Source organism: Hemitrygon akajei, chromosome 10, assembly GCF_048418815.1.
Source record: "Hemitrygon akajei chromosome 10, sHemAka1.3, whole genome shotgun sequence".
Taxonomy (NCBI): domain Eukaryota; kingdom Metazoa; phylum Chordata; class Chondrichthyes; order Myliobatiformes; family Dasyatidae; genus Hemitrygon; species Hemitrygon akajei.
In genome coordinates this window covers 55,707,443-55,729,978 of record NC_133133.1, presented here as the reverse complement: position 1 = coordinate 55,729,978, position 22,536 = coordinate 55,707,443, and the positions used below count along the sequence as shown (strand labels likewise).

The 22,536-nt window shown below is 40.8% G+C and overlaps 1 protein-coding gene and 4 non-coding genes across 5 annotated transcripts; all 5 read right to left on the bottom strand.

Moving 5' to 3' along the window:
• Positions 1 to 1,622: 1,622 nt before the first annotated feature.
• dkc1 (dyskeratosis congenita 1, dyskerin) lies at positions 1,623 to 21,999 on the bottom strand. The gene is made up of 16 exons (XM_073058328.1): positions 21,909 to 21,999; positions 19,660 to 19,712; positions 17,525 to 17,611; positions 16,996 to 17,087; positions 16,161 to 16,345; positions 15,786 to 15,850; positions 14,858 to 14,984; positions 11,432 to 11,562; positions 10,982 to 11,125; positions 10,469 to 10,589; positions 10,142 to 10,260; positions 9,273 to 9,376; positions 7,587 to 7,650; positions 5,157 to 5,297; positions 4,118 to 4,234; positions 1,623 to 2,722 (listed from the first exon to the last, which is right to left on the bottom strand). Exons 1-16 carry the CDS (start codon positions 21,922 to 21,924, stop codon positions 2,660 to 2,662), a joined length of 1,629 nt encoding a protein of 542 aa, XP_072914429.1. The 5' UTR covers positions 21,925 to 21,999; the 3' UTR covers positions 1,623 to 2,659.
• Positions 10,026 to 10,100, bottom strand: LOC140735049 (small nucleolar RNA SNORD83). Its single transcript, XR_012100669.1, has one exon. It is a non-coding gene; the product is annotated as a small nucleolar RNA SNORD83 (small nucleolar RNA).
• LOC140735052 (small nucleolar RNA SNORA36 family) lies at positions 11,184 to 11,318 on the bottom strand. The gene has a single exon (XR_012100672.1). It is a non-coding gene; the product is annotated as a small nucleolar RNA SNORA36 family (small nucleolar RNA).
• LOC140735048 (small nucleolar RNA SNORD83) lies at positions 12,771 to 12,846 on the bottom strand. Its single transcript, XR_012100668.1, has one exon. It is a non-coding gene; the product is annotated as a small nucleolar RNA SNORD83 (small nucleolar RNA).
• Positions 15,296 to 15,530, bottom strand: LOC140735053 (small nucleolar RNA SNORD17). The gene has a single exon (XR_012100673.1). It is a non-coding gene; the product is annotated as a small nucleolar RNA SNORD17 (small nucleolar RNA).
• Positions 22,000 to 22,536: the final 537 nt, after the last annotated feature.

Sequence of the window (22,536 nt, the reverse complement as noted above, 5' to 3'; positions counted from 1 at the left end):
TCACCTAGTCTCCAATGAATAGTCTCTACTTGCTCAAAGATCCTAGCAACATTCTCACAGATCTCCCCAATTTTCCAGTTTAATTACATCATTCCTTTAGCAAGGTGCCAAAAACTGAAAACATCAATCCAAATGCTGCCTTAGATCATGTACAACTGCAACACAAAAAAACATAATTCTAACTTCTATACTCAGTGCCGTCTGAAGGTCAGCATGCTAAAGGCATTATTCACCATTGAGCTTACCTGCAACACTGTGACTAAGATCCCTTCAATTCCCAATATTAACACCACCAAAAGTCATCTAACTTCCCAAGACTTGTATACAGGTGGCCCCCATTTTTTCAACATGCTTTACGACAGCTCACTGTTACGAAAGACCTACATTAATACCTGATTTCGCCAGAGGATTTTGGCTTTTACGAAAAAAAGACACCTGCTTTATACGTGTGTTTACCCCGAGAAAGATTACCATGACCTTGAAGCCTTGTGCAGGCAGTTGTGTGCGCATGCGTGTACGTACATGCCAATTATTTTTCCCCAAATCAATTTTGGCTGTCTTCTCGATTTTGATAAGTGAAACTACACCATACATACAATATTTCTACTTTATATATGCTGTATATTTATCATATAATTCTTGCTTTTACTATATGTATTATTTTAGGTTTTATGTGTTATTTGGTATGATTTGGTAGGTTATTCTTTAGGTCTGGGAACGCTCAAAAATTGTTCCCATATAAATTAATGGTAATTGCTTTTTTGTTTTACGACATTTCGGCTCACAAACGGTTTCACAAGAACACTCTACCTTCAGATAGCGTGAGTTAACTGTATTGTCATCCAGATTAATATAGATAGCAACAGGCCTAGCACTGACTGCTCAGGCACACCACTAGTCACAGGCTTCCAATCCAATAAACAAACTTCCATTATCCTACTCTTCCTGGATCTCACAAGTAACTTCCCGTAGCAGTCTAACATGTGAAATCATATGCCTTAGTGGTTCATAATAAAACTTATCCCCATTCTTCATTACTCTGAAAAAAAATTTGAGGCATGATCTCCCAGTCATGCTGACAATTCATTATCAACTTTTCTTTCCAAAGGCACATACATCTTAACCACCAGAATCTCTATTTTATCTGTATTATACTTCACATTTCCTGCAGTCTACCCCATACCCCATCTGTACTCCGGAAATCTATCTCCAGAGAAAAATACTGAATCCCATTCCCGATTCTAGACAAAAACCTGGTGAATTCCTTCTGCATCTTATTAAACACCTTTTTCCTGTAACATAACTAGAAGACTTAAATAGGTCTACAGGCTCTATTACATATTATGGATATTTAGTTCAATGGAAACCATTGCAATTTCAGCATTTTTTTGCAGAATTTTTACTTCAGATTTCCACAATTCAAATATTTTTCATGTTCATTTCAACAGAATTCCCAAATTTGTTCTAGCATGTAGGTGGCCATTCTAGCATCTTACATGCCCTTTCATAGAAAAATGTGGACACTTTAAAAATACTCTTATTTAAAATATGCATGAACCCTAAATCCCAAATGCATAAATAAAGTCGTTTCACAGAGGTATCACTGACAGAAATGAGCCCAGTAAGTAGAAAGGAGTCATTTATTTTAAAAATGACCAGGCTTGTTACAATAATCAAACAAATATGTACAGTTAAACGAGGGCAAACCCCATAAACATGGAAATCAAGACAAGTTTACTGGATGCCCCCAAAGATGTATTTAGATTTATTACAATGTACATAACTAATACAGGAACCTAGATTTCCAATATAAAAATAATTGAAATATTCACATTGGTAGTACTTTGCAAATTCATTCCACTCTAGGCAACACATTCCTGAAGCATCATGTTGTAGTTTCTATTATTTGGTGAACGTGCCCTGAGCATATGCAGAGATAGCAGCCCCTTACAATCTTTAAAGGATTTGAACTTCACAAAAACCAAATGAACACAAATAGGAAAGCATCTGGCATCAAAGCAAATATACCCAAGCAACAGATTCACTTCCTCCTTATTTGGTGTTATAAGCCAAATAACACCAACCGTGACTTTCCCCAAACTTCACCAAAATCTTAAGCTGGTTTGCAAGTGTTCTGCAGAAGTCAGGTTCCATGTTGTGCCCACTGCTGCTTTAGAAATTTAAAAAAAATCCCCTTTGCAAAGGAAATACAAAAAATTCCCAGTAGGAAATTTCACCGCTCTGCAGTCACTGAAAATCAAGACTGCCCAGGTACTCTCACTGCAGAAAAGCACCCCCCCCCCCTTTGCAAAGGGGATGGTACATACAAAATATTCCCAAGAGGAAACATTCACTGCTACGCAGTCACTGAAAGATTGCCCAGATACTCTTTCCACAAAGTACAATGCCATTCTTACAGCATTATCCATTAACATATTGCACAAAAGTGCATCAATGAACTTTGATTATCCTTAAAACAGGATAGTGTATTGAATGAGGCAACAAATCCTAGTCACAGAACTGCAAAGTTTAAGCATGAAGGCCATTTAAACAGTATGAACTGAAGACCTCTAATGGTTGAGAAGGAAAGTAATGCAATACTTGTCAGACTGGCCCTGCAAAGGCCACCTCCTTCCCTGCTAAGTGAGTCCAAACTTTGTCAGTAATCGCATGTTGCAGCTTTTTCTTTTTTCTTTTTCTTCTTTTTGGAGCTTTCAGTCTCCTGTGGACAATTAATCAAATTGGTAAATGGACAAAATGGCCGCACTACTTAACAAATTAACTGCTGCGTCACAACTAGTTATTTACCTCATATCCTAAATTAGTCACAAAAACCTCAGAAGTCAGCAATAATATTCTTGCAGCCAGTTATAGACATAACTACTGTAATAACAGCAACAATTTAAAGACAATATACCTTTACATTTTACTCTGTTCAGTAAAACGAACCATACCAGCTGATAATTCCATGAAAACAGCAAATAATCCACTTAAATACATTGGATGAGGTTTCAGGGTACTTGGAAGCACATAGTAGAATATGCTGAAATCAGCATAGTTTAAGGAGAAATCTTGTCTGACAGATGTGCTGGAATTCTTTGAGGAAATAACAGCTAGTGGATATTGTTTACTTGGATTTTCAGAATGTCTTTTACAAGGTGCCACACATCAGGCCATTAAACAAGATGAGAGCCCATGGTACTAACAGGAAAGATACCAGAATGGACAGAAGATTGGCTGATTGGCAGAAGGAAGACCTTTTCTGGTTGGCTGCCAGACTCTAGCCAGTACTGGGGCTGCTTTTTATGTTACACATCAATGATTTGGATGCTGGAATTGATGACTTTGTGGCAAAGTCTGCAGATCATATGAAGATGGGTGGAGCCTGTACTTGCTGGGAATTCAGAAGAACAAGGAGCAGGGGGAGATCTCATTGAAAGGCCTAGATAGAGTGGGCGTGAAGAGGATGCTTCCTAATAGTAGGCAAGTCTAGGACCACAGGGCAGAGCCTTTAGAATAAATGGATGTCCATTTAGGTTGGAGGTGGAGGAATTTCTTTAGCCAGAGGGTGGTGAATCTGTTGAATTCATTGCTAGACAGCCGTGGAGGCCAAGTAATTGAATACATTTAAAGCGGAGGTTGAAAGGCTCTTAATAGATAGAAGAGTAGTAGAGACTTGATGGACTGAACAGCCCAATTCTGCTGTCTTAAAGCACCACAGTACTACTTCTCAGACCTATCACAGTCCATTTTTCCACATACAGCCACAGAACCCCAGCAGTTTAAAATAAATTTACTGTTATCCATTCTCCCTTTCAAACCAATGCTCACTCCTGTCAAACATCCCAGGCGTTTTCCCTCTGGTACTTGAGCCCTCTACAGGACAAGTTTTTATTTGTCTTCAAAAATATTTTGGATATTAACTCTCACCTCAATAATATCCTAGCCCCGTAATTTTCTCAAAAAGCAACCCCATTTGTAATACAATCACATCTTGGCATTTTAATTACTACAGTTGATTCTTTATAACGATCAAGTATCTTGTTACCTGACAGGAAAAAGCTATTGTTATTCAGCATCAATAAACTAATTATTAGTGGCTTTAAATGGCACTTACTTCAGTGACAGGCTCTCCAATTTCCATTTCTTTCTTCTTTTTCTTTTCTTTCTTGACCTCTGGAATGAACTCTTGTGCCTCTGATGTAGGTACTGGATCAATTTTTTCAGTTTTTATCTATACAAAGGAAAGATTCACTGAGAATATTGAATATAAAATTTACTCTCAGCAATATTCTTATTAAAAGTGCACCCTCATAATGCAGTGATAGTAGGGCTATTCCATAACTGGCTTGCCTTTCTAACAGCCACCAGGCATTCCCCCATCACTGCACTGGTGAAAACCCACTTAGCTCGTTGAAAATTAATTCCTTTGGTTTGCAGGAGTTCCTTAATTAAATTGCTTCATCCTTTATTTCTTCAAAGAAAATGCACTTTAAACACGGACACCTTGTAATTTAATGTTCCAAAGGACCCACCCTTGGACATTTAAAGTAAAACTGCCTACAGTGCTTCCAATGTGGTTTCACTGAAAACCTATGCGTTTTCAGCAACACTACCTTGCTTTGACACACATGCCGGACTGAATTTCATGCTACGTGTTTACTTTCCCCCATCAGGAATACACAGCGGACTTCTGTGCATCAACACTTGTGTGAATCCTCACTTCTCCCATGTTATACTTATCTGGCAGCTTCTCTGACCACATTTTGCACCAACCTCACTCTTCACCACCCCCCCAAATTCTATCTAAAAAAATTCCATCAAAATCTAAAAAGATTTTACAACTATAGTTTGAGAAATATCTTGTGTACCAGACTCCATGCCCATCACTCCAACCTGACCACAATACTCACTTTTCCAATTCTATTTGAACACCCACCTCTCCATTTTAGGGCAGCTTAAACTCTACTTTTTAAAAAATACATGTATTTATTAACTCAAGCAGAGGCAGTGCTGCACAAATTGTGAACTACAAACTCAACCAAGCTTGTTATCCGGAGACATCTAGAAGTTCCCCAGCTCACATCACTGTTCCAGCAACCGCACCAAGTCTCAAAGGGAACATGTTCATTTTGCAACATAGTACACACACTTACCTCTGCTTCCTCAAGTAACTTTTGCTTCTTCTCTTTCTTCTTTTTCTTTTTTTCTTTCTTACTTAGCTCTGTTGGGGATTTTGGCTTCGCAGGGGTAGACGGCACTGATTCATCACTCTCACTTTCACTCTCTCTCTTTCGCTGCAGAATACATGCAAAGTGAACAATGAAGACTCAACATTAAAGCAGAGCTCCTCACAACAAATACCCAACTTAATTTTCAGAATCAGGAGAGAAAGATCTTACACACGTTTGCAACACAACAGCACAGCAAATAGATCTGCTGTCAATTTCAATTTCACCCCTTGGGTGCTAGGTGTGGTATTTGCATGTTTCCTCTGTGAATGGATTGGTTCCCCCAGATACTCTGCTTTCTTCCCGCATCCCAAAGATAAGCACTAGTAAGTTAACTGGACACTAAATTGTCTGGTTAGTAGATTGTCAGAATCTGATGAATTGATGGGAACGTGGAAATAAAAAGGGATAACATAAATAAGGGCTTGACGTGGCCTGTTTTCACACTGGACCACTGTAACAAGTGGCCTCATATGTATGCCAAAAGTTTACTACAGTTACAAATGCTCTATCATTGTACAGCATCTAAGTGCCCTTCCACCACCTCAAATGAATCATCCGATTTGAATGTTCGGGTATATAAGACCAAGACAGAATGCAGAAGTAATCAAAGATTGCTGAGGCAGTAACTGTTCAGATCAGATAATGAAGTTATTTTCTGTTCCATGCATTGCCTAATGTGCTTTTTAGCCCCTTAGTCCTGCATTCAATTATATAGTCGGCCCTCCTTATCCACGAGGGATTGGCTCCGGGACCTCCCGCGGATACCAAAAAACGCAGATGCTCAAGTCCCTTATATAAAATGGTGTAGTATTTGCGTATAACCTACGCACATCCTCCCGTGTACTTTAAATCATCTCTAGATTACTTCTAATGCCTAATACAATGTAAATAGTTGTTATATTGTTTAGGAAATAATGACAAGAAAAAAGTCCGTACATATTCAGTACAGACGCAACCATCGTAGCTCTTCTGGGAACGCTGATGCTGCCTCGGCACCAGCCAATCCCGATTCTCCCGTGATCTTTAAGTTCTTGAGGCTGTAGCGCTTTGCATAGCTAGCCAGCCGTCCCTTACTAGCCTTAAACTCCTTCCCCTAACTCACAAGTAGCAAACGAACAAGACACGGGGCGAACAATGCTCAACTTCCCGGTTTTCCCGATCCACAGTTGGTTGAATCTGCGCATGCGGAACTCGTAGATAAGGAGGGCCAACTAGTCAATGTCCATCTTTCTCCTGCTCAGGTTCTTGAATGAGCAAATCGACAATCATAAGGACACACAAATAAAACAACTTCTGCATAATAAAGATGCTTATGTGAGAATACTGTTCTTGGACTAAATTCAGCATTCAACACCATAATTCCCTCCAGGCTCGACAAGAAGCTCCGAGACCTCGGCCTTCATCCTGCCTTGTGCAGCTGGATCCTGGACTTCCTGTCAGATCACCGGCAGGAGCTAAGAGCTCCCACACATCCACCCTTCTGACTCTCAACACAGGAGCCCCTCGCCACCCACAGCTTTAATTTGCTAATTAAATTTGCCAACAACACTACATTGATTGGCCTAATCTCAAACAATAACGAGGTGGCCTACAGGGAAGAAGTCATCTCTCTGACACAGTGGTGTCAAGAAAACAACCTCTCCCTCAATGTCACAAAAACAAAGGAGCTGGTTGTGGATTACAGGAGGAATGGAGATGGGCTAACCCCTATTCACATCAGTGCATCTGGGGTTGAGAGAGTAAACAGCTTTAAGTTCCTCGACATAAACATCACCGAGGACCTCATGTGGGCTGTACATACTAGCTGTATGGTCCCCAAATCCCAAGAACTTTCTACAGGGGCACAATTGAGAGAATCCGGACTGGCTGCATCACTGCCTGGTATGGGAACTGTACCTCCCTTAATCGCAGGTCTCTGCAGAGAGTGGTGCAGACAGCCCAGTGCATCTGCAGTTGTGAACGTCCTGTGATCCAGGACATTTACACAGACAGGTGTGAAAAAAAGGGCCCAAAGAATCATTGGGGACCTGAGCCACCCCAACCACAGTCTATTCCAGCTGCTACCATGTGGGAAAGAGTACCACAACATAAAAGCCAGGACCTACAGACTCTGGGACAGCTTCTTCCACCAGGCCATCAGACTGATTAACTCACACTGATCTGGGTGACTGTTCAATTTATTATACATTACATATTTAGACAGAGACTTAACGTTAAGATTTTTACTCATGTATGTGCAGGATGTAAGATATAAAGTCAATTCAATTCAAGTGAAATTGAACTAAATTAGCTTCAGTAATCAAAATATTCCATTAAGCTTAAATTAACCCAAGCCCCAAATATAATACTTACCTTCACTGCCTGACTTTGTGTCACATTGCTAGCTTCTACACTGCTAGGTGCTTGATTTCCAGTACTAGAAAAATAATATGATAAAAACACACATTAAAAGAGGTGTGTGCAAGAAGGTGTCACCTTCAAATAGATACTAACAGACTGCTTTTGTGTGCCTTATCTCTATCTCCATTTTACAGTCATACGAAAATAAAGTATTAATGTTAACATGTTAGGAAATGCGGAATCCAACAATCTCACAATGAACTGCAGCTGTCTCGCAATTCCATTTTCTCTTGCAGACTAACTCCCTCTGAAGCCACACCAGACTGGAAAGGGATAACAATCTGCTAGTAATCAGATTTAGGATTTTCCCCCCCCCCCCCCCCCATATAGAAATTGAAGTGATTCATCAATCCACTTTACCATACAGCAGGGGTTCCTTACCTGAGGTGCACAGACCCTTTGCTTAATGCTATTGGTCCATGGCATAAAAAAGGTTGGGAACCCCTGCACTAGAGAAAATTCAACATTAGGGGATACAAACAGTGCACCCAATGCAGTACCAATGAACAAGCAAAAGCACAAAATACAGTGGATTCTGGTTAACACACAAAATGCTGGAGGACCTCAGCAGGCCAGACAGCATCTATGAGAAAAAATACTGTCGTTTCAGGATGAGACCCATCAGCAGGACCAGTATATTTTACCCTAATTGACCAGCTGTCCCAATTAGCTGAACTTTCATACAAATAGTTAAAATCATGTGAAGAACCAGCTGCTGTCTGTAAGGTATTTGTACATTCTCTGTGACTGCATGGGTTTTCTTTGGGTGCTCCGGGAGTATCCTCCTACAGTCCAAAGACATACTGTTTAAATGATCATTGTAAATCCATCCATGATTAGGGTTAAACCAGGGGCAGCTGGACAATGCAGCTCCAACAGCCTATTCCATACGGTATTTCAATAAATAAATTTTTAAAAAACATGAACTACCATTTAACCGAGTAACTAATCATGTACTTAAATGAAACACAGAACAAATTAGAACACTACCAATGCTACTACACTACGATGAAACAACATTAGTTCCCAATGGTTATCTATGGAGGAACTGAAATGTAAGCTGAATAAATGAACAAAATTAGCGGACACCCAGTGCAGACAACGTACTGCCTTTAAACAATGCTTTTGCTGCCTGCATCCTTGAAACGTTCATTTTCATTGTAACATTCAAAATGACTGGCAATGCTTGCTGAAATAATGGCCCGAATGCTTGGAAACGTAGTTAGCGAAACAGTTCTGAATTGTCTTATTGCTTATTCCTTGCCAAACATCAGCAACAAAAAACACTGCTTTTTGAACAGACACACATGCAACTGGTGCCATTTAAAAACTGTTCGCTATAATGGCCACAAGTGCATCTGACCGACACTGGTTAGAAACCGTTTGGGAACAGTCTCCTGTCCCAATTAAACAAAGAAAACCCAGGCTGTTTTCTTAATTAGTGTTTGTTCTGTAAGAGATGCCCCAAATAAGCAGCTGCCCCGATTAACCAGAATCTATTGTATAGCACTGCATGTGACTAATGTGCACCACACAGTGGCTCAATGCAATATTGTTCATTATGCAGCAATGATACCAGTGCGCCACCAAGTGGCAGAACTTACAATTAACTATAGATAAGTAAGGTAAAATTCTTACATGTAATCTACATAGCTCTTCTTCCACAACTCAGGAGTACTTCCATTTGGCTTGCCGTGCTTATCTAGCAAACCCTGTTTGATCATCATTTTCTTTTCACATGCCTTTTAATAAAAATAAAATTACATTAGAAGTTTTAGATGCTGATCCGAATCTCCAAATCTCTGACTTTCTCACATTCTGAAACATCCAAGTAAAACTCTCATCCGATCATTCAGTTCCAACAGTTCAGCATGTGGTTCACTATGTAATATTTGCTATTCTCTAATAGTTGGGACCACAGATCCCATTTTTCCTTTTTACATTCCAGTCGTTGGATGCCTAGTTCTCACTTCCTGAGGCTCAATTTCCCAGTCTTTAAACTGATCAAGGCCCCTGTTCCCACACCCCTTTTAACAGTTTCACTGTACAATTAAAACATTAATTTATAAACTTGTCTGTATATCATAGAACATCCAAGTTTGGAAATATCTTCAGTAAGGACTCCCACTGTCAAAGGAAATACAAAGAATTTGAACTTCCGTTGTATGTAATTCAATAGAGCAATCCTGTAGCTCCCGCTATTAAATGGGAAGCAAATTTAGTACATTTAAACTGCTAAAATTGGTAAGCTTCTCTTTTGCTAGCTTTGGCCTACTACTTTGCCGAGGACACCTCCCACCATATTCTAAAAGGAATCAAGAATATTCACTAGCCAGCAACATAAAAAATGTAAAGCTGAAAGTCGAACATAAAATATATTATCCAAGTACTAGCCATCAGTTATGGGTGATAGATGAAAGTCATCTTTGCACAATGTGCTAATGCTCATCAATATCATCATGTGGCTAGACCAAATGGTTCCTATCCGCTGTCCAAACTTGGCTTACCTTCGGCCCCAGGCCCCACTTACGTGGGTACGTGTCCCGCTCCATGATAACACGCTTTATCTTTGCCACCACACCATGGTCACATGTAGATATCACCGCCGTTGTCATTAAAGCAATAGCTGCCACCCAAACAGACATCAGAGGTTTAAGCATTAAGAAACTAAAAATGTGTTCTGTTCATAATTACACATGCAGACTAATGCTCCAAGTATTTGAGTAACAGTAAGGTCAAAGTCTAAAGCAACTGAATTAATTTCCTAAATGCATAAATTATACAATGTTAAATTACACCCAATTATGCCTTAAAAAAAAACCTTAACTTATTACCCATGCAAATTGCTTCTCCCTTTGTCGTAATAACAACGATTTCCTGGTTCACCTCAATCCCATCTTCATACCTTAGCAGACCAGGGAGCATGATCTTAGCACCGTAACAGATAGCATTTACCTGAGAGGGCAAGAAAAATAACATTTGACCACCCAAGACTATAAAAGTATTCGACAAGATTCAGACTTCAAGCCATTCTCAAAACCTCATCTCATTTACTTGGATCCGAAATATATACACAAAAATACTAAAAACAACTTCACACCAAGTAAAAATACTTCACTATTAACTTTCTTTAACTCTTCGAAACAAAGATGTGTTCATTGTGCTAACATCACTCTCAAATAATCATGACTCGCTCAAACATAGGGACCACTAAGAAAATGCCACACTAATTGCCATTTTAAACTGCAGCTCATTGTTAAAAGCCTGACTTTACCAATGGGCCCAATATGCATCTGTAACTCAAATTTTGACTTGGGGCGAGTAATACATTTTTCTTCTCTACTTACCGCACTATCCTTCATAACTAAACGCTTGTGGGTCACCATCAACTTTTCAAGGGGCATGATGACTCGACGTAAATAGGTCTCGTCCTTGTTGTGGTCATATTGCCACTGGGCATCCAACACGTCATGCATTGTTACCATGTTATCCTGTCATTTATAAAGAACAATAATTACCAACACAAAAACTATGAAATTTCCCAAATACAACTGTCAGCCCGGAGTCTCCTGATGGACACACACACAATGGCCACCATGTCAGAGACCCCTTGCCTTTCACTTTCCCAAAGTTTAATTACCAGAACAGGAGAAAGTAACCTGCACTGAACTCAACACTTTGGGCCAAATCAGAACATAAAAGTAAACATTAGAAATATCTGCTCCTCCGGGTATCGGCTGGCTCTCAAAACTCATTTAAATCTCTTAAATTAACAAGATTTAAAGAGTTATTCCTACCTTCTCTCCATTTACTCCTGATCGTACCCGTCGCAGCTCCTGCATCTGACCACCAACACCAAGTAACAGTCCAATATGTACACACAATGTTCGGATATACGTTCCTGCTTCACAGCTCACCCAGAAGACTCCTAAATACAGAAATGTTACTGGTTAGACAGTACAAAAACATTTTCTCAAATGCATCATGAAAATAAAAAGCATTTCATTAGGTGCCACATGAAGCCTGTATATTATCTTTAAAGTTATTAGTCAAAGGGCAAAAAAGAGAAACTGTCATTTTCAATTGGCAAATGTTTAAGAGTATGAGCTATTTATGACCCTGTCCTTTCATATGAAAATTCTGTTGAGTGGGGCCTCAAAAATGACCTCTCACTCAGTGCCAACAAAAACTAAAAAGCTGATTATCGACTACGAGAGGAAGATGCCAGAAGACCATGAGCCAAAAACTCATGAGGGGAATGGAGGTGCAGAGGGTCAGCATCTCAGCTTGGGACCAGCACAGTGTCACCATAAAACAAACACAGCAGCGCAGTGAAGAGCAGGCCTTGGGTCATACAATGTCATGCAGACCTTTTAAACTACAGCACCAGACTCCTGAATCAGCATGGCTAACTTCATTCACCACTACTCTTTACTGACTCAATGACCTACAAACTCACTTAAGGACTCTTTACAACTGATGTCTCAGTATTATTTTAATTGTACACTTTGTCTGCTTTTGCAGTGACCGCTTGTCAGTCTGCCCATGCGCAGTTTTGTAAAACTACTGTATTTTCGTCTGTAAATGCCTGCAAGAAAAAGAATCGCAAGGTGGCATATGGTACCATGTACCTGTTTTGATAAATTCACTATAACTTTGAATTCTAATTTGCTGAGAAAAGCTGTGAGTGGGAATGCAAAGAATTACAATGGGGAAAAGTACAAGTTAATCACCTACTGAAGCTGCAGAATGGTTGCACACAGTGGGATACTCGAATACTTTGACACAAGATAAATATGTAGATATGGCAAGAAAGGCATACATTAGTAAGGTGGATAAAGAGTAAGCTTTGATGCAACAGCACAAGATCCTGAAGTATGGATGGATACACTTATCCCACATTGATACGGAACATTAGACAACACTACTTTGAATAAGAGCATCATGAAGGATAAACTGGCATTTCATAGAACATTGATATGCAGGCCAAAATCTCAGTACAATACGGTTACAATTTGCTCCCATAGCACCTCCCAAATGAAATGAGACGGGAGTGCTAATAATCAAAAACCTGTTATTTTGCAGCTGCTTAATATGTCCACGTTTAAACGTTCACAATGAAGTAAACGAGGTTACAGCCATCAGTCAAGGGTGATAGATAAGAGTCATCTTGGCACAATGTGCTCAATCCATCCAGTTAACATCACGTGGCCAGAAAGCAGCTCATATCGTTTATGTCAATTCTAACAATTCACCTTTGTCAGACTTCCACTGGGCCATGTAAATATCTTCAGTCGCTTAAACCCCTTTACCATCATCAACACCACCTAAAAAATATTCACCTGTTACTTCTAGACGCAGGTACACCTTATTCATCACCAGTGCACCGGCTGCCATCCACGATATCGGCCAGAATTAACTAACTCCTGCCTAAAAAAGGGCCTGGATCCACTACAACTCGCCTGCCACAATAGGACTACAGGAAACACAATTTCACCGGCTCCCCACTTGGCCTTGGAACACATGAACAATACAGCAATATCTACACCTGGCTGCTTCATTTTATTACAAATCAGCATTCAACACCATAAGCCTCAAAACCTGGGCTTCTGTGCTTTCCTCTGCAACTGGATCCCTGACTTCCTCATCGGGAGACCTGTCAGTGTTCAGAATCGAGAGGCACACCACAAGGATGCTTGCTTTACGCTCTACACCTATGATTATGTGGCTCAGCGCAGAACAAGTGCCACCTACAAATTCACCGAAGACAGAATCTCAGATGGTATAAAGGAGTCAGAAAGATCAGACGGCTGATAAGAGTGGCATTGCAACAACCACCAGTTAATGTCACTAAAGGATTTGATCACGTATTTCAGAAAGAGGAAAGTCAAGGCCACACGCACTAGTCCGCAAGAGGTCAGCAGTGGAAAAGGTGAGCTCTTTCAAATTCCTGGGTGTCAACATGTCTGTGGATTTATCCTGGACACAACATAATAATGAAACTGTGAGGGCATGGCAGCAACTATACAGCATTAAGGGGTTGAGGAGAATTGGTACGTCACTAGCAAATTTCTACTGATTTACCGTGGAGAGCATTCTAACTAGCTGCAAAACCATCAGGTATAAGGAAGGCACTGGACAGGATCAGAAAAAGTTGCAGAGGATTGTAAATTTAGCTAGCTCCATCACTGGCACTAGCCTTCACATCAAAGATGTCTTCAGAGGGCAATGCCCCAAAACCACTCCACCCCAACTACCCAGGACATGCCCTCTGAGGGGACACACTTTAGCAGCAGATTCCTGAATTGTCCATAAACAAACACTACCTCTTCTGCTCTTTTACTTATCTTTTTAAAAATATTTCTCATTTCAACTTAAAGTAATTTTGTGTATTATCACAAAACGGATTTCATGACGTCAGTGCTAATAAACCCGATTCTGAAACTCACCCCAAACTACAGTGCATGTATTCTAACAAGTCACCAAGTGAATCAATTGCACTTTGCCTAAAGGAAACATACACACCTTTGGCAAATGATTACCGAAACCCCCACCACCTGAATCATGGTTCCCATTTGGCTCCACAGATTGACATTCTTTTCAACCGTGTTCCCGCCTCTTACCATCTCTTCTCAAAGTGACTCAGTGGATCAACTAGAATGACTGCCTCGCAGCTCCAACAACCCGAGCTCAATCAGAGTGTTGTGGATGAAAAAGCGTTCACACATCCCACCTCCACTACTGTATCTGCAAACGTGTTCACATCTGTAATCACTGGACATTCATAAATCATGGCACGAACTGTTAGAAAAAGCAAATTGCTAGGACAGACTTGGGAGCAAGGCAACAAACGCCTGTGCTCATTTGCAAACTAATGAACTTCATAGATTTATACCAGTGCTCCAGGACACTGGGAACTAGATAGCAGCAAAAGTGTAATCTAGAACCAAAGCCAAGCACATATTTGAGTGCAATTTCTCAAATTCCAGTTATCATGGGCACACATACCCAGAGTATAAATGCCATGAAAATTAACACTTCACAGTTGCAGCACCATGTGTTACAAAACATACATTACTAATTCTATGCACTGCTACAAACAAGCTTCTATATAGCCAATAACAATTCCTAAAATCAGGATTAAGATCCTAAAATGTATCCTGGAAATGCATACAAGTCTTTTACAGATTACTGATCAGCAAATTGGAACAGTTAATACTCACCCAGCCGCCTCTCTGGATCATACTCGATTAATTTGCTGTCATAGATGGTCCGGACTCTTAACTGTCTTTTAACAGCAGCAATCAAGGGAGGACGTTGGAATAAAGCTCCTGTCAGCATCTCCAAGCCCTTAATGCAAAAAGGAAAACTCATTTAGTATTAAGCAGAACATTACTACTTGTTCTTGGGATGTTTTGTAATCCTACACTTTAACCAAGTTTCGCAGTATAGCTAAGACTTGGAAGCTTCAACTTCATAGATCCAAGAATAAAGCTGGAGCATTTGACAGGCATGGCAGAAATTTCTCAGACAGGCTGGGAGCAAGGTAACAAACGCCTGTGATCATTTACAAACTAATTAACTTCATAGAATCATAGCAGTGGAATTTCAATCAGAAACCTCTCTGGCTAGTCAAATTAAAATTAGAATCACTCATGTACGTGATCAGATGCATCACTCATCTTTATGGGCAGGAGTACAAAATAGTCCCAACCCTGACAAACCATCTTGCATCACATACACCTAAGCAGGTACCAATAACTTGTCAGCAAAACACTGAGAAGATATGGCACAAGATAGATGAAATACACACTGAACCTAGAACAGGAATCAGCATGCAGTGAAACAAGTGGTTTGCATTTCTCAGAGAATGGATAAACTTGTTCATCATTTCACGTACATAATATCAGACTACTGAACAATTACGTAACATTAGGATATGTGTGCCAACTTAAACCTTTAGCACAGAAATTGACTTAGGGATTTCTATTTTGACACTGCAGCATATTTTGCATTTACTTCCAAAATTAGCTGAGTTTTGGGAAATTTATGGAATCAGTTATGAGCACAGCACCTATAGCACACATTATATACCTGGACACTTACAGTACACATCTTAACATTTCCGATCAACAATACATTCCTACTCACCCGACTAAGCTGGAGTTCACTTTCAATAGCATTGTGCAGCCGAACTATTCCCACATACTCTTTGCCTACAATTGACAGCAAAAGAGTTGTCAGGAAAGGCCACGTCAGGTACTGTATCTCAAATTAAGAGTTTGAGAAGCTCAAGATTACTTGTAAGATCCCTTACACATTCCAAGCCAAGAGAGGGATGACTAAAGGCAAAAATAACCCAGACATTAAAACCCATTGAAACAAACGTCCAAATCTTTATCAAAAGGCTGAAACTTCAGTTTGTGTGTATCAGGTTTTCACGTTACTAAAGTAAATGAAAAATTATAAGCACCCATCTCAAATGCTAATACAACATTATACAGACCAGCAAAGGAATCCACTCACCAGCACTCTGTTGGGATTTAACTAGTCGAGTTGCTCGTTCTATGCACACAATTAGACAGCCCGTAACTTTAGGATCCAGCGTTCCACTGTGACCGGTCTTTTCCACCCGCAGAATCCTGCGTATCCATGCCACCACTTCATGTGAGGATGGGTTTGCTGGCTTATCGAGGTTAATGAATCCAGACCTACAAAGACATCTCTGATATTGACATGTTTTCATAGAACGATTAACTCCCATTTATACAATACCTTCAATATAACAATAAGGTTTGAAGGTCAGGAAGGCTAAATACAATGCTCTATTTATAAATAACATGGTTCAGTTTTAGGGGACAGTTTGTTTTGAGAAGAAAATTGGCTTTTAAACAATTAAGATGAGAAGTAAATGAGAATCAGTGTAAGAAAATGAAAACTCAGGGCAAAAAACACGGGACTTTGAAACAATGTTGTGGATGAGGAATAGCAGTAGACCTATAGATTCTAATGAATGAGTTGGAGGTTATGGTAGAGAATGTTTGCACTGCATGACTTGCCCAGTCAGAAGCAAGTGCACACGCACGGGTGGAAGTGGATAGATCCTATTAAAGAATTATGGATCGAATGGTTTCAAATTCTGCAGGAATGTCAAATGAATGATAAAAGAAATTACTGCTGAATAAAAAATGGAACTGAATATTAGTTACTTAGGTCAGAGTTGAAATACAACAGCAGAAACTTGATTCAAGTGGTGAAATGTAGCTCTGAAGATGGAAAGAAATGAGGTGTTTCCTGGCCCTCACGGACTAACATCAAGCACCTCACGTATTGGATGGCTTGCTCGAATGTACAAACTTACCGTATATATTCAGTGATTTCCCTCTTGAGAGGCGAAGCGCCACTTGGAATAGGCGTGTAGTGAGCTGTCCTTACATTAAGCTTGTCAAAATTCTGCAAAACAATGAGTATATTGAAGAAAACTGCCCTCAGGGTTTACCAAATCCCTTCAGAAGCAATAAACACACAAGTGAACGGAGCACCCAATTTACACACTAACTGGAGTTTAGTATTTCACTAGGTAATGCTCCAATGATGTACCTTGAGATTTAACCAGGCCATCAGAAACATTTCATTGTCATAGAGTGTGTTTTAATTGTCTGCAGTCCCACGTGCCCATCTGCTTCATTACTTTGATCACATCGCGGACTGCTCCTCACTGAGACTGACACTAGCTTACATCCCAAGACCTGTATCTGAGTGGAATCAGGATCTCCATTTGCTCAAGACCAGATGGCAACTTTATTGTGAATTAATATTAAGCAAGCTGATTTTTAAAAGTATTAACAATTCTTTTGTTGCATATTACCCTCATATGCAGATGAGATTACCTTCAGCAACAAAGGCCAATGAGACGTATCTAACTTCACCACCTTTGATTCTGGTGCGATCAGAAAATCAGTCTCCTGCTGGATGTCCTGCAAATATAAGAACTTTGAATTAATTTTGTAGCAGACAATAAGACACCGTCATACTATGCATTGGGACATTACAAAGACTACATCCAAAACTACATCAGCCCTCCTCTTAGTCGCAACTTCTCTTCAATCTACAGTGTGGATTCCATCCATAAAGAGAATTTTGCCACAGGTCAACATTAAGAAGTGAAGGAAGCAGCACGAACCAGCCGTTGCCTTCAACTCACAAAATCATTACACTTATGTCAACTGAGAAAAACTGTGGCACATTCTTCCGGTGTTTGACTGCCCGCAGAAATGTCCATCTTAAATCTGCTTCACTACAGCAGGTTGTGAACTTCAATTCTACAAGACAATCGTAGAGCAGGCTACATCATCACCACAACATACCGTAGATGTCGGATTATAAGCCGCTACTTTTTTCCCATGCTTTGAACAGCATTGAACATAGCGGCTTATAATAAGGTGCGGCTAATAGAAGGTTTTTTCCCATGCCGCCAAAACATTTTGCCTCGTAACAGTAGACCAATAAAATTGATGAGTAGTTCACAGAGGTCCAATGAAATTGTACGATAAATCAAGCGCACTTCACAAATTATTGTAAATCAGCCATTTGTACTCACCCTCATCAACATGGAAAACACTCGAAGAAAAGCATATGATGCAGCTTTTAAGTTAAAGGCAATCAATCTGGCGGTTGAACAAGGAAATCGAGCTGCTGCGCGTAATCTTGGCATACATGAATCGATGGTGAGACGGTGGAGATTTAATTTGGGACTGCCGCTTCAGGTCAGGAATGGCTCACTTGATATTAGACAGCAGTACAAGGGAGGGAGGGAGCGAAACTGAGGATTCCGCTGCACCGAAACTGCTAGCGATTCAGTAAACAAAAAAACAGTAAAACTCGTGTGTGAATGGTATTGGGCCAATAAGGACACAAGTGTCCGATGTTACCAAATACCGGTAGGTATAACAAAGTTTAGCCTTACCAAATATGTGTAGCGAGGGTTTGGTTTGGGGGAAAAAGGAGTATAAATAAGAGCAGAATGTAAGGGGAAGGCAAAACGCGTTCTGCAATAAAGCCACGCTGCACTGTAATCCGGTGTTGGTTGTCTCTCTTCCAAAACGAACACAGGGCAGAATTTGAAGCCCAACACGTGTAATATCTTTCTGTGTAAATATCTCATATTACAAGCGGCCGAAAATCCGGTCCGCCGGAAATCCAGTGCGCCGAAAATCCGGTCCGCCGGAAATTCGGTGCGGCCTAAAATCCGATGCGGCCTGTATAATTAAAAAATTGATTTTATTTCTAAAATTAGAGCCAGCGGCTTTTAATCAGGTGCGCTCTGTAGTCCGGAATCTACGGTATTTCTCTTCCTTGCTATATCTCATGTCCAATAGAACTCATTCAAGCTTGATTCACTCCATCTCAAACCAAGGATACTTCAACATCAGACAGGTGATTGCAATATGCAATGGCACTTGAGAAGGTACACATTTGAAGGCTGAGCTCAAAATTACCATCATTCATCAGGGAACACAGATGCGATTATATTTAAAAGGGCAAACAGATTTACACTTCTAATCTACACCACCACCCCCGTCAATGAAGTTCCATAGCAAGATACGGATTAAGTGCACAGACCACTTTTAATATCTTGGAATTTGACAATGAAATCAGTGTACCAACAAGCCTTCAGCCATATGAGAAAAAAGAATGCCTGAAGATGAAGGTGTCAAACTGAGCCAAGTACAAGGTCAAAGCCGTGGTAACCACTACAGCAGCTGACAGCAAGCAGTAGAGACCATTTGACATTGAAACTAAATCACTTCATTTCCGGCAATACCCCAATTATGAGTCAACTTGCCTTCACAGGATTTTGAGATTAGACTGCTGCAGCTACTCTTAGCGATATAGCACAAGAAGAAATTTATGCCGAGCCAGGATTACAGTATTATTGTAAACTGCAATTTTCTATATAAAACTGCAGTGAAATATTGACTTTCAACTCGTGTGGAAAGACCAAAAAATTAACATGGAAACGTACCCCAATACTTTGTTCAGATTTCTTTTTGTGTTTCTTTTGTTTCTTAACAGATGCTGCAAGAAGAAAAAAAATTATTTAGGAAACATGTTATACATTCTTTACCGTGAATGTCTTTCAGAGTATTTCAGTAAAATCTAATGGAGTTACAATGCCAACTAGAGAAAATGTGCTAGCAACAAAAACATTAAATACTGCAAATACACAACAGAACAGATGCACCTGCAGAGACAGGAGGAGTCAACTGCAGGCCAACTTCCACTTTCACTGGAGAAAAATGAGGGGTGGAAGCAGAAGTGTTGGGAGGAAGGGTAGCCGAAGAGACCAAAGAAAATTGACAACTAGTGACACAGAACATAGAAATCCACAGCAGAGGCCCTTCGGCCCAGAATGTTGTAACCTACCCTAGAAACTGCCTAGCCCTCTATTTCTCCAAGCTTTACGTACCAGTGGCAACACTAGTAAATAATCAGGGGCTTACCCGAGTGATACAAATTGGAAATTAATGAAATCTGATTTTGGCAAATAAAATGTCAGAAATAGGCTGGAATGGCTGACTACATTAAGCACTCTATTTCAAGACTGAACTCAGAAGCCTGTAATGGGTTGAGTTAAAAGACAACTGTCCCATCTCAATTCATCTGAACGAGGTTATGGGTGCAAAGCAGTGTGCGTAGCAGTTAGCACAATACTATTCCAGATCAGACTGCCCGAGTTCAATCCACCCATCCACTGTACACCCTCCCTGCGGAATCAGTGGGTTTTCTCCAGATGCTATTTCCTCCTACAGTCAAAGGAATACCAGTTAGTAGGTGAATTGTCCAATGTAAATTGTCACTTGATTGGGCTGGAGTTAAATCGGGGGTTGCTGGATAGCACGGTTCGAAGAAGTGTTGAGGATACAGGCATGCTGCAGAGTTTAAACAGATTAGAAGAATGAGCAAAGAAGTGACAGATGGAAGTGTCAGAAAGTGTATAGTCATGCACTTTGAAAGAAGAAATAAAGGTGCAAACTATTTTCAAAATGGAGAGAAAAATTCAAAACTCCAAGGTACAAACGGAGTCCTCGTGCAGATTCCCTACAGTTTGAGTCAGTGGTGAGGGAGGCAAATGCAATGTTAGCTTTCATTTTGAGAGAATATATAAAAGCAAGATGTAATATAATGTAAATTTGCAGCATCTGCAGAGTTTCTCTTGCATGTAATGTTGAGGCTTTATAAGCCTCTGGTAAAGCCTTACTTGGAGTATTGTGAGCAGTTTTGGGCGCCTTATCAAAGTAAGGGTGTGCTGACATTGAAGAGGGTTTAATGGAAGTATTTCAGGAATGGAAGGCTTACCACACGAGGATCGATTGATGGCTCTGGGCCTGCATACCTCGTACTCAGAAGAATGAAGGGGATATCATTGAAACCATCGAATGTTGAAAGGCATCGAGAGTGTATGGGGAGAGGGAGTTTCCTGTGGAGTCAAAAACCAGAGGGCACAGCCTCAGAATAGAGAGATGACCATTCAGAACGGAGGTTGGGAGGACTTTCTTCAGCCAGGGAGTGGATAATCTGTGACATTTTAAGGCAGAGGCTGGTAAGTTATTGATCAGTCAGGGAACGAAGGGTTACAGGGAGAAGGCAGCAGATTGCGACTAAGAGGGAAATGCATTAGCCACGATGAAATAGCAAAGCAGGCTCGATGGGCGAAATGGCTAAATCATGCCCTGTATCTATGGTCATGATCTACCTAATACCTACCCTACTCTACAGCCCCAACATCAATTAACAAAGAGTAACTGCCTACAATCGGGGGGAAAGGAATGACAGAATAACTTCCTAAACTGAGAGTAAGCTGCACATTTTAAAGTGGATGTGTGGGAGAGGGGGTGGAGATAAAGTCAGGCCTGGTGATTCGAGCCGCGGCCACGAGGTGCCCGCCACGTGCTCAACATCTCCGCCTGGCTCACAGAGCACAGGAAGCCTAAAGATGCACCGAAACTCCTTCCAACTACAAGAGACGGCCAGGACCCGGTATGCAACCGAAATGAGGACTACATAAATGCTGCAGAGCCCTCGATGAGCCCCAGCACGGTGACTTGCAGCCGCCAGCTCGTATCCACCAATCGTACCCCTTTGAGATTATCAGGCTGCAGCTGCTCACACCGCCATTTATAGCGGCTACACAAACTCTACGCGCAGTATTCTTGCTTTGCTGCAAATATTGAGTACGACATTTTTACTCTCCCGACTCGTGAGCCTACTCACCATCACCATCCGCCATCTTCCTGCTCCTCTGGACAAATGAACGAGAAATGACTCAGTCTGCGCATGTCTCTTCCAGAGCACTGTCCCACAATGCTCCTGCAACTGCTTGCCAATCACTCCAAGCGGAGGCGGGCACTTTCCCCTCGCCTGTCAACCAATCCCGAGGCGGGCTCATTTACCTTGTACCTGTCAATCAATCCCGAGGCGGGCTCATCCCCTGCTCCTGTCAATCAATCGCAAGGTGGTGCTACGTTCCTCCAGACATTTGTTGCTTGCTTCAGCTTCCAACATTTACGAGCTGCCTGTTATCACTAAATAACAGACAGTTATTTAGACCCAACTCATTTTCAGACTCTCCAGACTGCCTTGCTCACCAGCCAGTTATTCCATGATCATAATTTTAATTGACAATTTTTGTATAGAAGTGAATAAAAACACAAAATGCTGGCAGAACTCAGCAGGCCAGACAGCATCTATGGGAGGAGGTAGTGACGATGTTTTGGGCCGAAACTCCTGATGAAGAACGTCGTCACTACCTCCTCCCATAGATGCTGTCTGGCCTGCTGAGTTCTGCCAGCAATTTGTGTTTTTATTTATTTCCAGCATCTGCAGATTCACTCATGTTGCC